At 38.7% G+C, this 15655-nt stretch overlaps 1 protein-coding gene across 1 annotated transcript; it reads right to left on the bottom strand.

Annotated features, from left to right (window-relative positions):
* Window positions 1-863: 863 nt before the first annotated feature.
* On the bottom strand, window positions 864-15110 carry pygma (phosphorylase, glycogen, muscle A). The gene is made up of 20 exons (XM_026938958.3): window positions 14786-15110; window positions 9781-9882; window positions 9605-9683; window positions 9188-9291; window positions 8193-8324; window positions 7994-8105; window positions 7830-7912; window positions 7605-7748; window positions 7398-7490; window positions 7162-7308; window positions 6436-6599; window positions 6234-6348; window positions 5015-5116; window positions 4666-4813; window positions 4514-4572; window positions 3217-3358; window positions 2895-3102; window positions 2442-2576; window positions 1858-1924; window positions 864-1768 (listed from the first exon to the last, which is right to left on the bottom strand). Exons 1-20 carry the CDS (start codon window positions 15026-15028, stop codon window positions 1619-1621), a joined length of 2529 nt encoding a protein of 842 aa, XP_026794759.1. The 5' UTR covers window positions 15029-15110; the 3' UTR covers window positions 864-1618.
* Window positions 15111-15655: the final 545 nt, after the last annotated feature.

Here is a 15655-nt window from a genome sequence, read left to right as displayed (position 1 = left end):
TCGTGAGAAGTTTCTTAAGATGACGTTCTCTGATAATTTCTTAAATAAATAAATAAATAAACAGATATACTCTTGAAATATGTGGTTCTTTTCACAACTGAAAATGAGCTCCTGTATATTGTTGTCTTGAGTTGATGATTATAGCTATGTGAGTATATCATTCTCTGGAAATGGGTGTAAACTGGCAGCGTTCAGTATAGATGAGTAACCAGTTTTCTCAGATCGTGAGCGATGTGCCAGAACCAACACCTCTGGGTCAGCAAGTTGTGAGCACAGAGTGGGACAGAGAACATCCTGCAATGGTCAGCCTGAGAGAGATGACCCTGGCAGATAAAAAGTCCTGGAAGCATTTTGCTTTTCTCATGCAATACCACAGGGGTCACAGACCTCTGTTAACTAACTAATGAATGTAGGTGACAGTTAACGCATTACCAGATTGCGTGTCTTAATGGTTTACTGTCAGGTCTGGACCAAGGTTTGGAATTTTTGGAGGTTCCTTCAGATTTTTTAACAAATTTAATTGGTTGTATTTCTCAAAATATAAACAAACTGGAAGCCCAATTTAAAGCAGGCAGTTACTAAGAATGAATGATTGAACACTGTAACTGCATTGTACAGTGTCGCATGTTAATGTTAATGAATGTGGTCTTTGTCCTTCAGCTTCACATGTGTCTGTGTAACAGTAAAAAGCTCCCGACTTTTTTGTTGCATCCCACAAGATCCCAGTCATGATGCATTTTATATATTTATATTTGTATGATATACAGTATATGTGCAGTATACACAATGGAGACTGTGTTTATATCTTTTATTTATTAATAAGGCTGTAGCGCTGTGAGAACAAACATCACTGACAAAAGTGGTCGGTTATTTTTCTCATTAAGCTGTCTTTATTGGATAAAGACTAATCACAGAGAATAACTAAGAGGTTTAAGTGCATGGCATCCCCCTGATGTTAGTCCAAAACTAGCGTGAGAGACCTTGCCAGTGTGTTTAAAGATTTTCTTCTGTTACAAAAACATATTCCAGGTGAAAAATATTGATTACAAACAGCAGTGGATCAGGTAGACTCACTCATACTTAATAAACTGTACCTAATGCCTTGCTATAGAGCCAGCATTGTCCTCCATCATCAAGGACAAACTAACTAAAGCATGAATACAGCAATAATGATTTTAGAAGTAGTGTATCTTCTTGAGAGACAGACTTCCCTATAGAAGAGTTTGCTAACTACTCAAAAACCTAGAAATCTTCTAACATTTTGCACACAGTGACACCAGAAAGTGCATCATCACCATGCACCATAATTTTCACTCTGATACACAGAATGAAACATGTGAGTTGTTACTGATAAACTTCTTGTCCTTATACAAGAGAGACTGGCGACACGACTGACGACATAAAGATTGACAATTGACAGAGTTCCTGTGTATGTGTGTATGAAGGTACTTAGACAGGAAACGAGGCATGACCATGTTAGGCCACAATGGAGAACAAATGAACGGGCAGACAGAGCTAAATTCATTCTGAAACATCTGTTTTGAAGACTGCTTTTAAAGACTCATGCAGTGCTGGTGTTGGGACAGAGTCGGAGTTGGGCTTGGGTGGCCCGTGTGATTTATTTTGGGTCATCGGGAGCTGGGATCTTCTCCAGACTGGGTTCCACACCCCAGATTTCGCGAGCATACTGAGCAATGGTGCGATCACTGGAGAACTTGCCAGAAGCAGCGATGTTGTAAATCACCTTCTTGGTCCATTCCTTAGGTTTCTGTTTGATGAAGCAGATCAGAATTGAAATAAAGGCAAGAGAAGGTATATAGACATCCAAGTCATTCTATAATAAGTAACTTCACTTGCCTTGTAAAGGGCATTGACTTTATCTTGGCATTTAATGTAGTCCTCATAGTCAGCAAACACCTTAAATCTGTATGGGGTTTGATCAGAGGAAGAATGATAAAAACAGGGTGTGTACAGCTTTTCTTAGCGCTTTTGAGGTGACTTTTTTAAAATATAACACAGACAAACATTTACTACAAGTTTTGGTATTTATAAATGAGAGTTTAAAGAAAAGAGAGTAGCTTAATTTTTGACTAGAAAGAGTTGAATAACAGTGTTCTGATTGTTATTTAATGTTATTTAATAACATTCTGGCTAGTTATCTAACATTATGCTAACTCTCTGTTTCTAATGTACAGTTTTACTGTAAAATTATATATTGCCTTTGTAAGCTATTTGTCACAGATTCACTTTGTTACATTAAAGCATATCCAAATAACCCAAACAACAGGAAGCGCTCTTAATACCTTCCAGTTTGACATGAGTAGTTATTTGGTTGACAGCTTTTACCTCTATACATGCGGCGAGGGGAATGTATTGAAGTAAATGTGCAAATGCTGCAGGAAAAGTGACGTGTGAGACTATGTGTGCCACAGTACAAGTACCTGTCATGGTGCATGAGCATATTGACAATGCCACTGAAGATGTCAGGTTGCTTGGGACTGAAGAAACCTCCTGCGATCTGGTCAATGGCCTGCTTCAGCTCCGGAATACGGTTATAGTATTCAGACGCATTGTATCTGTAGAGTAGATAATAATGATAATAAGAATAAGAAGAAGAATAACAATAATAAGAAGAAGACAAAGAAGAATCCTTCTCAGTACAACATTGTTTTATGTTACTTGGAATTTTCAGTATTACAGATGTGACAGTTGAACTCATACTGACTTGAGTGTGTGTATATTGTCATGTAAGCTTTCAGTTTTCCAGCATTATGAATTCGTCATATGGACATTTTTTTGGGCAAATTTCACATTTAACAAACTGAATTTAATCATTTTCTATTCATTAACCCCACGAAAAGGTTTCCACCATCCCCATGTTATTGTCCTCTCACCCCTTCCTGTCCATGGCCTCCACATCTTCCACTCTCATGCCAAAGATGAAGAGGTGGTCCTCTCCAGCCTCTTCTGCCATCTCCACGTTGGCGCCGTCCATGGTTCCGATGGTCAGGGCCCCATTCAGCATGAACTTCATGTTTCCCGTTCCGGAAGCTTCTGTGCCGGCAGTGGAGATTTGCTCAGACAGGTCGGCAGCAGGGATCGCTGAAGGACAGGGTAAACAAACTATTTTAATACTTTCCATTATGTTACTCAGCACTTTAATCACATATCAGGAAGAAAATTCAGTATGAGAGTGTCAAATATATGATAAGGCACCTTTTTCAGCCAGAGTGACTCTGTAGTTCTCCAGGAAGATGACTTTGAGGCGGTCACCCACCACCGGGTCATTGTTGACCACCTCACCGATGGCTGTGACCAGACGAATGATCATCTTGGCTGTGTGATAGCCTGGGGCAGCCTAGGATTGTAAGAGCACAGGCAATGACAAACTCAGCTAACCGGTAAACACATAAAATCACTGAAATATATAGAGTGAGATGAAATCTTGTGGTCTGTATTTCAATCCTGAGCTTGGGTTCCTGGCTGTGTGGAGTTTCTCCCTGTCTGTATGTTCTCCCAGTGTCCATGTGGATTTTCATGTGGATCTCCTCTTTCCGCCCACCTCCCAATAGGTGGCCTGGCTATGCTAAATTGCCAGAAGGTGTGATGTGTGTCGATGTATGCATGTGTTGTGTCACGCAATGGACTAGCATTACATATAAGGTGTATTCCCGATTTGCACCAAGTGTCCCCACCACAATCTTGGCCTATTACTGAAGATAAAAGAATAAAATATCATGGTGCCTAAGATATAGACAGTGGTGGCCATAACTTATTTGTCAAAATTTTTGGTGTCTTTTTTTAGTGTTTTTTTTTTTTTTTTTTTTTTTTTTAATCTTTATGTTTTGGTTTGGAAATCGTGCTTTTAATTCTAATCATATATCTTTTACCTTAGGGAAAGAGGGATAGCGAGGGAGAATGGGGAAGAGGGTATATGCTGGCTTTAGCATATTATTGCCTGTAGCCAGTGCTGTGTTTTTGGCAGCTTTGACGATTAGTGGAGTATTGGGAAGCATGAATTGGAGGTAAGATGGCAGACGGCCGTCAGTTCATGAACTGAGATAACTATCTATTACTTTGTGTGTGTGTGTGTGTGTGTGTGTATGTATGTGTGTGTTCCTATCTTTTTGTTCTCTATCTTGATCCTGAATAGATGTGTGTGTAGCTTGCAGGAAGCTTTCTTGCCTGGCTCAGAGAAGAAATATGTGCAATTAGTGAAAAAGAATGTTTCTTCTGGACATTGTATAACTAAGCCGTATAAATGGCGACCTTCAGACTTTGTTGCAGTGAGCATCAGTTGAGTTTACTATCAGAACTTTCTTCAATATTATGAGCTATTTTGTGTAGATTCATGACATATTATCCAGTCTATTTCAGTTCCAGGTTATAACACTACAAAATGTGGAATAGTTCATACTGTGTCCTGCCTGGTGAATACTTAGGCAAGACACAATATGGGTGCTGTGCAGAGCACTACATAGTGTCAAGTCTATAGGGATATGATTCTGCGCACCTTTCCACCAATCATGATGGTTCTGGGAGTCCACTGCTTCTTGGGATCCTTCTTGATGCCTAAAAACAAATGTCATGTGTCATGTGACTGATGGATGGATGCGAAGATGTGTAATGGATTGGTAAATAGTAGAGCAGGAGAAAAGCACTCACGGTTATAGTAGGTGATAATGTGCAGACAGTTGAGCAGTTGTCTCTTATACTCATGGATTCGCTTGACCTGGATGTCAAACATGGAATTGGGATTGATTTTCACCTTATAATGTTCCTCCAGGTGGGTGGCAAACTTCAGCTTGTTCTCCTAGAGCAGGAGTGAACACACACAGACATACTGTTCATCTCTGCGTCTTCTAAATGCTGTGGTATATGATATGATAAACGGTCCTTAATTAAATATTCATGCACATCACTGATTCGAAGGCAGAACAATAAAAGGAAACTGCTAAAGAAATGTTGAGCATCAAAAGTGCAAACAAAATGCCTTACTCTTAATCTTACTCACCTGTTTGACTTTGGCAATATCACGAATGAAAGCCTCATCGTTAACAAAGTTTTGTAGTTTCCTCAACTGGCTCAGGTCGTGGATGAAATCCTCTCCTATTCTCTAGTACACACAACCAACAATGGTCTTGTAATTAAAATTAAAGGTTTGCAGGGGAAAGAGCTAGTCTCTGTTATTCCACTAGGGGGCAAAATCAAGCCATAAACTAGGAGCCAAAAACTTGGCTACTGACAAAATGTGCTAATGATGTGTGATTCTATATTAACAAGCAAATACTTGACTCTGTAACCAAGCTTAATTCCAAAATAACTCATTTAGGGGTTTCACGTAACATACATAATACTGATGCAAACATTTTTAGGTGTAAATCTGTAAATTTTGCAAACTATGTATTCTTCAGCACTGCAAAACAAATACATTTAGCAAGTGAAAATATCTTAAATATAGTCAAAAGTATCTAGTATTTCCTATGTCAGATGTCATTTTTACAGTGAATATTATGGGCTATTTTGTGTGGATTCCTGAAATATAATTCTATTTCATTCCATAACAGTTCTAGGATATATGATAAAAGAATAATTTGGAAATTTTGGGGGTTTTGATAAGGAATTGCAGTCAGTTCATCTGTTTTGTAGACTGTATATATTCATATATGTACCTCTGTGCATTCAGAATGCACCTTTCATATCAATGCTGATAAATGAACTAAGGTGATGTTGTTAGTGGTCCCTAAACTGATTTTTTTTTTTTTTCGGTCTAGCCTGCTCAACATTGGACTAAGTGTAATGTGGCCCATTACCTAAAATGAGCTTGACACCCCAGTACTAGGCTAAGGACACCACAGGACACAGTATGACTCACTGTAACCTATAAACATGAACCAAAAATCAACATGTAGCTGAATGCTGTAATGTTACTGGGGGCAGCCATCTGGACAACAAAAGTCACTCTCCTGAGCCCCTAAGTGCCACCTTCCAAAGTCTGAATGTGAAAATGTAAAACTTAAAGTTATATACATGCAATTCCACTGTTAGCTTCAATTTTTAAATGAAAAATTTGATATCTTAACAATGTTGTTTAGAGCAAGTTGGTATATATTTATGAAAATGATATAAAGTGAGATAACTTCCGTTACTAGTTTACTAAAACATTGAACATTAGACACCAACTATGTCTTGGCAGATCAACTACATTATGCAGAATTTTTTTAAATACTAACCTCAGCAATAACCTCAGCTAGGCCAGGGTTGCACATGACCAGCCAGCGACGAGGGGTGATGCCATTGGTTTTGTTCTGGAACTTGTGTGGGTCCATCTCATAAAAGTCTCTGAACCTATTACATTCCATAATGGATATAAATCAAGCTGAGTAAAATATGATATATCTGACATGTGTGTGTGTGTGTCTGAGTCATACATACACAGTAGCTTTGAGGATGTCTGAGTGAATTTGCGCCACACCGTTGACTGCGTGGGCACCAACAATGCACAGATGCGCCATGTTGACCCTTTTAATTCCTCCCTCCTCAATCAGAGACATGCGGCGTAGGCGGTCCATATCACCAGGGTACAGGGAAGCCACACGCTGTACACAGAAAATATCACACACAGACTCTGTGAGCACAAACTGACCAGAACATCCATGGATGCTTAATATTGAAAAGACATTTAATGTTATTTTATATATAATTCATATTAACATTGAGTTCTTGTACAGAACAGCAATAGATGCCATTTCTATGTCCTTAAAAAGACTATTATAAACTTTAAAAACTTTATCTTAAATCTAGATGTCCCATTAATGTCTGGTTCTGATGTCTGGTTCCAGAAGTGTCAGCAATAAGGCTCAGCCCAAATCACCTGACACTGACAGCATCACTGACTGTCAGGCTGGTTGAATCTACAGTCTAGGCTAGAAGGAAATCAACCGCTGCCTCGCATCTTCATACCATTGTGTATTTTTCTTATGGCCATTGATGGTGCTGTTGCTCTTTTGTGGTTCCACAAAATAAACAAAATAATCTGCTTTAAAACAGCAAAGATTCTGATGTAGATGTCTTTTTGTCACTGAAAAACAAGGGGAGCTTATCTCTACTAGCCCATCTACACCAGCCACTCCTGATGTAAAGACTGTGTGCTTATCTGACCTCCAGGTGGCGGCGATTGATCTCGTAAACAATCTCAAGGTGGCGAGGTAACAGGGTCTGGAAGAGGTCAATAGGCCAGCGCTCCAAAGCCTCAGGCAGCACTGTGTGGTTGGTGTAAGCACAAGTCTTCACAGTGATATCCCAGGCCTGAAAACACAGCACAACACATAGTCCTACCGAACATTCCACAAATGCTCGAGAAAGATATGAGATTCCGAGCTCATGATTCCTCTAACCTTCTCCCATGTCAGCTTCTCCTCATCCACCAGCACCCTCATCAGCTCAGGGATTGCAAGAGCAGGGTGAGTGTCATTCAGCTGGATGGCCACCTGAGGGCAGACAAGAGACAAATATGGACTGAAAGGCAGCAGACTCAACTAAGAAAGCTGGTTTCAGAAAACATGAGCAAAATGATGTGATGAAGTAGAGTGTTAATTCTTTACCTTATCAGGAAGTTTATTGAAGTCAGTGCGCACAATATCTCTGGAGCCGAATTTGGAGGCCTTAAAGCGACGGATGATGTCCTGGAGGGTGGCAGCCACTACAAAGTACTCCTGCTTCAGACGCAGCTCCTTCCCCTCAAAGAACTGCAAAGAAGCAGAGAGATATGTGTGTTAATATGATAGTAAACAAAGCAAACTGAGTTAAAATAAATAAAGTTAACTCACATTGTCATTGGGATACAGCACTCGAGAAATGTTCTCGGCCAAGTTGCGGTCCAGCACGGCCTGGATGTAGCCACCAACATTGACTAGAAACAAAAAGTAGGAAAATTTGTGTTTGATTCATGGAAAGTGGTGCATAGCTTATCGCACAATTCTGTGTGACTCACAGTCTTTTAGGTTGAACTCGCACGGGGCCTTGGCAGACCACAGCCTCATGGTGTTCACAACATTGTTCTTGTAGCCTGGTACAGGAGTGTCATATGGCAAAGCCAACACAACCTGCCAGTACAAATAAGTAAACAATGATCACATGGCTTCCATCGTGTCTGGAAAACACATGCATACACAACAAAGAATTGTGTTTACCTGAGTGTCTACCCATTTGACTCCATCTGGATGGTGCTCTGTCCTGCCATAGAAGTGGACGGGACGCATGTATTCGGGGCGGGCTTTCTCCCAGGGGTTGCCATAGCGTAGCCAATCATCAGCTTCTTCAATCTGTTAGTTATTAAGTTTTCTAAATCAGCCATATTGTCTTATGATTATTGGGACAAGATCTTTTAAAATGTTATATACAAAGAGGTGACAAATTAAAAGATAAACTGGTGGTTAAGCTGTAGGGGGAATTTTTCTGGCATGGTTTGGGTCTACTTGTCCCCTTAGAGGGAAGTGTGACTACAAATCAATACAAAGCTATTCTAACTGATCGCCAGGGTAGCCAGGTCTCAGCAAAATTTAAACAACTACTTCTCAAAAAACACCTGACATTAGTCTAAAAAGTTCAGGCATTGGAAAAGGGAGAAAAATTTGTCTTCTTTTTCTCAGGTTTTCATGGGAAACATGGTGAATTTGGTGCACATGCATTTCTGATCTGCAATACACTTATTTATCATTACCTGGTAATGCCATTATCCACTCTATGATCCTCTTTTCCCTCTCCCATTTTTTGCAATATGTCTTACAACAAAAAAGGTTTTGTATATTATAGATACACCGTCTGCACTTACACTTTCCCTTTGTTTGCCATAGCCTATGTTTGGAGAAATTGATTAGATTTAATTCTGATTATTTGCTTTAAAAGAAGATCTTGGTAGCCATAGACTAGTTTTAAAGCTGCTGATCACCATTATCCTATGATGAAGCATTTCCATCTTGATGGGAGTGGTCTCTCCTAGGATGACTCCACCCCTATCCACATGCACAAGGGCTCACTGAATAATTCAATGAAGAGGGAATATCTTTTGGACTAATGGTGCTCATGGAGTCCCAACCCCTTAGTAGCACACAGTATGCTGAAATTTTTTCCTTTAATTTATTACCTGCTGGTATATTTCTTTGGAAAGCAGTGATGTTTGACTCACCTGCCAGCCACTAGCAATTTTCTGGTTGAAGATGCCAAACTCATAGCGAATGCCATAGCCATAGGCAGCCAAACCAAGAGTAGCCATAGAGTCCAGGAAGCAAGCTAGCAGTAGGGATAAGAGGGATGGGGTGGGCACAGAGTGAGAAGGAAACAATTAACTACACTCTTTTAATGCATTTTAGCTTTTGTCACCATCTTCAATGATGCAATCACTGGTAATTGTCTTTAAGTGCAACGATGCCATCAGTGGTGATTGAAATTTAATTAAATTCCTTAAAATTGGACCATAATGTAATATTATGTTCATAAAACCTGATGAGCCCTTTGTCTATCCATTTCTATAACCATGACAAAAGAATCAATGAGCTTTTTAAAACTGTTAAAGGACAAGGAGAAAGGATAGAGAGGTACATACCAGCCAGACGGCCCAAGCCTCCGTTGCCCAGTCCAGCATCCTCTTCAATGTCCTCAAGCTCCTCCATATCCAGACCCAGCTAGAACAAGAGAAGTTTTGTCACTGGTTTAAATAGAATTAACAAACCTAAGGTGTAATGCAATTTAAAGTTCTGTGGATTAATGTGGATCAGGCACCTGGTACATAGCCTCATCACAAGCATTCTCCAAGCCCAGGTTCACCATGGTGTTCTGCAGAGTACGGCCCATGTAGAACTCCAGTGAAAGGTAGTACACGCGCTAGAGCGAAAGAAAGCAGAGAGTGATATATAAGCACCATGCAGTGAACAGGGAAGTGGTGGCTCATAGGTTAAGGCTTTGGGCTAACTTGGGCTAGAAGGTTGTGACTTAAAATCCCAACACCGCCAAGCTGCCACTGTTGGTTCCTTGAGGAAGACCTGTAATCCTCAAACAGCTCAATCGTATCTTGCCTCAATTGTAAATGACTTTGGATAAAAGTGTCAGCAAAATCTAAATGTAAAGGATAATTTCTGTGAATATAGAACATTTCTACATTCATTTAGATGTTAACTCTTAGTATTGTGTATTTGTGGGTGTCTAGCATGCTAAGCTAGGTAGTGCAGTGTCTATTTGCTCTAAGGGTATTTATTCATGCTTCCAGGTACTAAAGCTACTGGGTTAAATGGTCAACTGCAGTAAATTTGGTAGCTATTTCAATATTTTTGAACAAATCAGCCATTTTTTCTTAGTTTTCTTAGCTAAAATGTGAAGATACACAGTGGATTTCCTGTAAACTGGTGGGACTTCAGTGTGTTTTGGAGGGATTTTTTTTTAAATAGTGGTTTAGTAGTAGAAAGAGTACAAGCTGCACACTGATGACATCAGTTGGGAGTGACTGGATTAAAGGAATGTTCTTCCAGAAACAACATGATATTGACCCAGAAACATTTCCTACTTAAAGAAATGACATGATTTTTTTAGTTGTTGGATTTTTTAGTTTAGTTGGATTTCTGCAGTAATGTCTCCTTATATATACCATAAAAATTCCAAACAAAGCAACACCCAAGCCTCATCCCAGCTGTGATGCATGATGGAAGTATGCTGTGATGTTACTTTTAGGCCTGGGTGATGGACCACTGTTGGACCAAGGAATTCCAAACTGTATAAGGTGCAAATATAGCAGTAGCACTACCAGTATTAAATTATTTGACTGGAGAAGCTGATAAACGACTTATAAATACGCTTAACCTACTAGATAAATATAACAAAATAATAACAGACTATCCATTTTAGATTTCCTCACCAAACATACTAACTGAGATTGCATGGTGGCGTAAAGGGTAGCATTGCCACCTCACAGCTCCGGTCCACTGTTCAATCCTGATGTTGGGTTACTGACTGTTCTGAGTTTCGCACGTTCTCCCCAAGGTTCCCTCTAGGTTACTTCTAGGTTCATAATCACATATTTTGTTATCTACTAGAACTATAGAGCTTTCTGAACCTTTTACTGTCAGAACATGTTTTAATTTAAATTGGCTTTAGTTGACATTATTTATAGGTTGGTTTTTGAGTTATTTACTTTTGGATTAAGCCGATTCATTTTATATGACAAGCCAAACAGGCTAATAACTATAATAACTCATTAAAAAGTATAATAAATTTGATAATTTTGGGTTGTCTGTTTAATGACTGTACCAAGATTACAAAAAAAGAAAGAAAATAGACCCCTGGCTATGCTTAATGGACCCTGTAGAGAGAGAGAGCAGACGAAAGAACAACAACATATAATTTTTTTAAAAAGTATATAACCCCTAACAGCCCCTAACATTGAGAAATCAGAGGAACACTGGCTTATTAAGTGTTTTTAAAAAGTACAGGTCATTTACAGGTCAGTTGGCTTGATATTTCAATGATCTGTATTCATTTTTTTCATTATTTTTTTCACTTCACTGAATATAATTTATTTGCATTTACATTTGCATATATCATATCATATATCATAAGAAATACAATATATCTGGCTACTATAAGTGTACTTTTTTCTTATTGATGTATTTTTTTCTTTCATTTCGTTTTACTTTATTATTTTTTTAATTTTATTTTATTTTTTATTACTTTTTTATTTAGTATTTTTAGAGGGCTATAAGGTTCCCTGGTCCAATAATCTAATGACTAGCTAACATAGGCCAAGAGTTTATCCCAGTTTTGTTTGAGCCCATGGGGTTCAGGGGTTTTTCCTCTCACTGTTGAAGACATGACCCAATATAAATGGGTGTGTATGAAGAGGGGGAGGGGAGGTTGGGGTGCAACGGGTCTAAGACTGGTGTAAAGGGGGAGAGGAAGGTCACTGGTGTTATGTAACCATGGCATTTTGATTGCAGTAAAAATAACCTCTCCGGGGTCAGTAAAAAGGTTATGGAGTCTGTAAGCCTGCACTGTCACAGTTAGAGAAGCCACTAAAGTTTGAATAAAAAAAAGCTTGAATTTTGATAGATGGTTTGACCATCATACATTCCTTAGACTTAACTTCAATCTGTATCATCCACTTTGCTGGGCTTGGTTTTCATGTCAGCCTGGATTTCAGCCCATACAGGGGAACTTTCCTATGGTGACCTTTCATCATATGAGAGAATGACTCTTGACCTTTGTAGCGAAGATACCTTAAACTCCCAGCAACCTTGGGCTTAGTGGGAAGAGAGAAGGTCAGAGGTGCTGGAACTGAACTGAACTATTCCTCACTAATAACCTGGCTAAAATATGCCACGTTACTGTTAGCACTCTAACACAACAACACAGTGTAGATATTTAATATGAAGTGCGCAGTGGTACTTCAAATTGGAAAATTGGAAACATTAATAGGAACATATGCTTGATGTCAACTGTAATTTGCATTAAGTGGAACAGCTCATTGGGTTTCAGATGAGTAGACTTGTACACTAAAAATGTATTGAATGTAGCGTCAATTTAAAACGGAACAAGATTGAATCTGCATTTTAATATAATGTGAGTCGAAACTCTGAAGCCATTTTAGTTGAATATTAGCAAAAAAAAAAAAAAAAAAAGCCCTGCATACTGTAACTGTGTAAAGTAAACTGAGGGATAAGGCTAGGATGGTGACTGCAAGCATAGGTATGCAATGCCTGTATAACATCAAGGTGCATTATGCTTCACAAAATGATGAAGTTCTGCCGTTCTGTTAACAGAAATAGTTTATTCGGAGCACATCTTCGTTCCCTCCCAGTGAGAACACAGGTACTCTGTACTCAAAAAGACTCAGAGGTCAGTGTGAGTGGAACTCTCTTCATCGTGTCAGTAGATGCAGTGATCATTATTACCCACACTTTATCATCCAGCCTTGCAAGCCAGTGTGCAATGTACACACTTCTCTAATATACTCAGAAATCATTAAGATCAATGTACTCTTTTCCACAGAAGATAATTTCCTGAGTTGTTATATGGACGTTTCTGGATAATCCCACGATGAGGCTTTTATCAGTGAAGAGGTCAGAGAAGGTCAAGGATGGATTATTTATGGCAACATTAATGTAACACAAATGCCCCAATGAGCCAAAGTGTGGTATTGCCAATGAGCTGTAGAAATGTAATAATTCTAAATAACACACCACATTACAACCACGAGAGAGTGAAATGATCCTTGAATAACCTTTTGTTTGGCTCGATGAAAATTAAATGCAAACTCTTTCACTTATTTATCTCAGTGATTTAATTTTATTGCATACATTTGAGAAGGGAGCTTATTAAAGCACATTTTTTCTTGCTTACATCTATGGGAAAGGCCAAAAAATGGACCTGAGCATGATTTGAACAGGTAACAAGATTAGAATTAGGGTTAGCATCTATCTTTTCTTACAACTTTATTTGGATAAAATTACTGAATGCAATTTAATCTCCCTCGCTCGTTTGAATTTGTATACATTTCTCATTAGGTCAGGTCAGTGTTTATAGAATTTGGGTATGAACACTGCTGACTCAGCAGGTGCAGAATGGATGAGCAATGATGGACACAATCACACCTCTGAATTTCGGATGTAAATCAATAATCAACATTATTTTTGCTTACCATATTCAGTTCAGGTCTCCAGAATAAGCCTTTAATTAGAGAGCACTCTGTAATTCTTTTCAAAATATACACAGATGTGTTGATAGAATTTGTTTCCTTGTGAAAAAATAAATCTCAGACTTTTAAAAAAAATTTCAAATTGATTTTACACTTCACAGAGTTTTAGTGTATAGTTTTATTGCTCATTTTAAAGGGCATTAACTGTATCAAGAAAACATAAAATATGAAATGTAGTATGTATTGTGGTGGCTGCATTATTTTAGAGAATATGTGAATGTGAATGTCAGAAAGTCAGATTTAGAAGGTTAGTGTCTTGAATCTATACTGCGTCAAAACATCATCCAATTTTTAGTAGTAGTTTTTCTGGTCTAGAGATAAATGCCTTTAAATAAAAATAAATGATTAAAACACATTTTTAATGTGGTTTTCTCCAGGTTTTCAGGTTTCTTCCCACATCCCAAATACATGCTGATAGTTGAAGTAGCCTTGTATGAAAATGCATTTGTGTGTGTGTCTGTGTGTGTGGTGCTCTATGATGGACTGGTGTCCCATCGAGAATGTATTACTGCTTCATGCCCAGTGTTCCCAAGATAGACTCCAGACTCACCACAGTCCTGACCAGGATAAAATGCTTAGCGAAGAAGAATGAATGAATGAATGAATATGTTGCATATACACTCTCAGAAGGGTACTAAACTGTATCTTTTAGTGTACTAAACTGTAGCTGGGTTGGTACCCTTATTTTTTATACCTTTAATATGTATTTTCACTTTGTAAGGTTGAGTAAAGGCACATTATACACACCTTTCTGGGTAAAAGATGCATGCTAGGTGAAAGATACGGAAGAGTATCACCATAGCGACAAGGAATGGTACAGTTTATATGCTTTATTAAGGTTTAGAAATAAATGCCTTTAAGTTATATATTTTTACACACAAAAAAAGACCCTGCATATGCAAATACTTTAAAAAAACTGATTATTATGTGAGCAAATATTTTATTTTTAATTTTTTTAGATATGTGTACATGCAGTAACAGCCTGTATTTTGGACGTAAAGAAATATATGCAGATACTGGGAGACTTTTCTGAACTGCACTTACTTTAGGGTCCTTCTCATAGTAGTGCTGCTGGGTGCGGATCCACCTGCCCACCAGGTGATCCCTGACCGTGTGCGCCAGGGCGAAGTAGTAATCCCGCTTCGTGGCCACGTTCCTGTCCTTCACCAGTGTGAAGTGTAGGTGCCGGTTGAAGTTAGTCTTCAGGTCCGACACGTTCTCCACGCCGGCTAGACCTCTTACAGAAATCTGTTTCCTTCTCTCATAGTCCGACAGTGGCTTGGACATGATGCTGGATGCGCCCACAATACACTAAACACACACAAGTGATCTGAGCAGAGAGCCCCAAGCGTTACCGCTTCAACCCTGACAGCTGGCTGGTTTAAAACCACCCTCATTAATATTCATAAATGGGCGGGGTTTTATTATTATTATTAACAAGGCGGCGCTGTTAGGGTTTAACTCTGGAACAGAAATATTAGGGCCTTTAATAAGTGAGTACGCTATAAGATGAGTTCAAGAGTTTATAAATTGAGGGTTGTAAATTGTACAGTAGCTAAACATTATTATTATTATTATTATTATTATTATTATTATTATCGTCTTAGCAAAAGAAGTAATACCAGTGGGAAACTACAACTCCCAGAATCCCATGCTGCTAGATCCACGTCTCAGACGCTCTGTGTGAGAAGTGGAGAAGACTGAGACATTAATAGCGCTGAGTGACCCGTTTTAAAGGCCGTGATATTTGAAAGGCATGCTTTGTGAATGTCAGTAGATATCACCATCTCGTCTAATGTTGCAATACCTACAGGAGAGCTGTACTGTAAATATTAAAGAAAAAAAAGTGCAATGACAATCTAAACTGGTGTTGCGCTGAATGTGTGCATATCTGTGCGCTGATTAGGTTTTTTT

Source organism: Pangasianodon hypophthalmus, chromosome 15, assembly GCF_027358585.1.
Source record: "Pangasianodon hypophthalmus isolate fPanHyp1 chromosome 15, fPanHyp1.pri, whole genome shotgun sequence".
Taxonomy (NCBI): domain Eukaryota; kingdom Metazoa; phylum Chordata; class Actinopteri; order Siluriformes; family Pangasiidae; genus Pangasianodon; species Pangasianodon hypophthalmus.
The sequence above is the reverse complement of the archived record's forward strand: the minus strand, read 5'-3'. Positions and strand labels throughout refer to the sequence as shown.

Bases quoted from the DNA above. Each gene is read 5' to 3' on its own strand.
- pygma (XM_026938958.3), bottom strand. From the start codon at position 15,028: ATGTCCAAGCCACTGTCGGACTATGAGAGAAGGAAACAGATTTCTGTA. The intron at 6,600-7,161 runs GTCAGATAAGCA...TTCTGTGTACAG, and splicing joins TCAATCGCCGCCACCTGGAG to CGTGTGGCTTCCCTGTACCC. The intron at 4,814-5,014 runs GTGAGTAAGATT...CTCCTGCTCTAG, and splicing joins ATATTGCCAAAGTCAAACAG to GAGAACAAGCTGAAGTTTGC.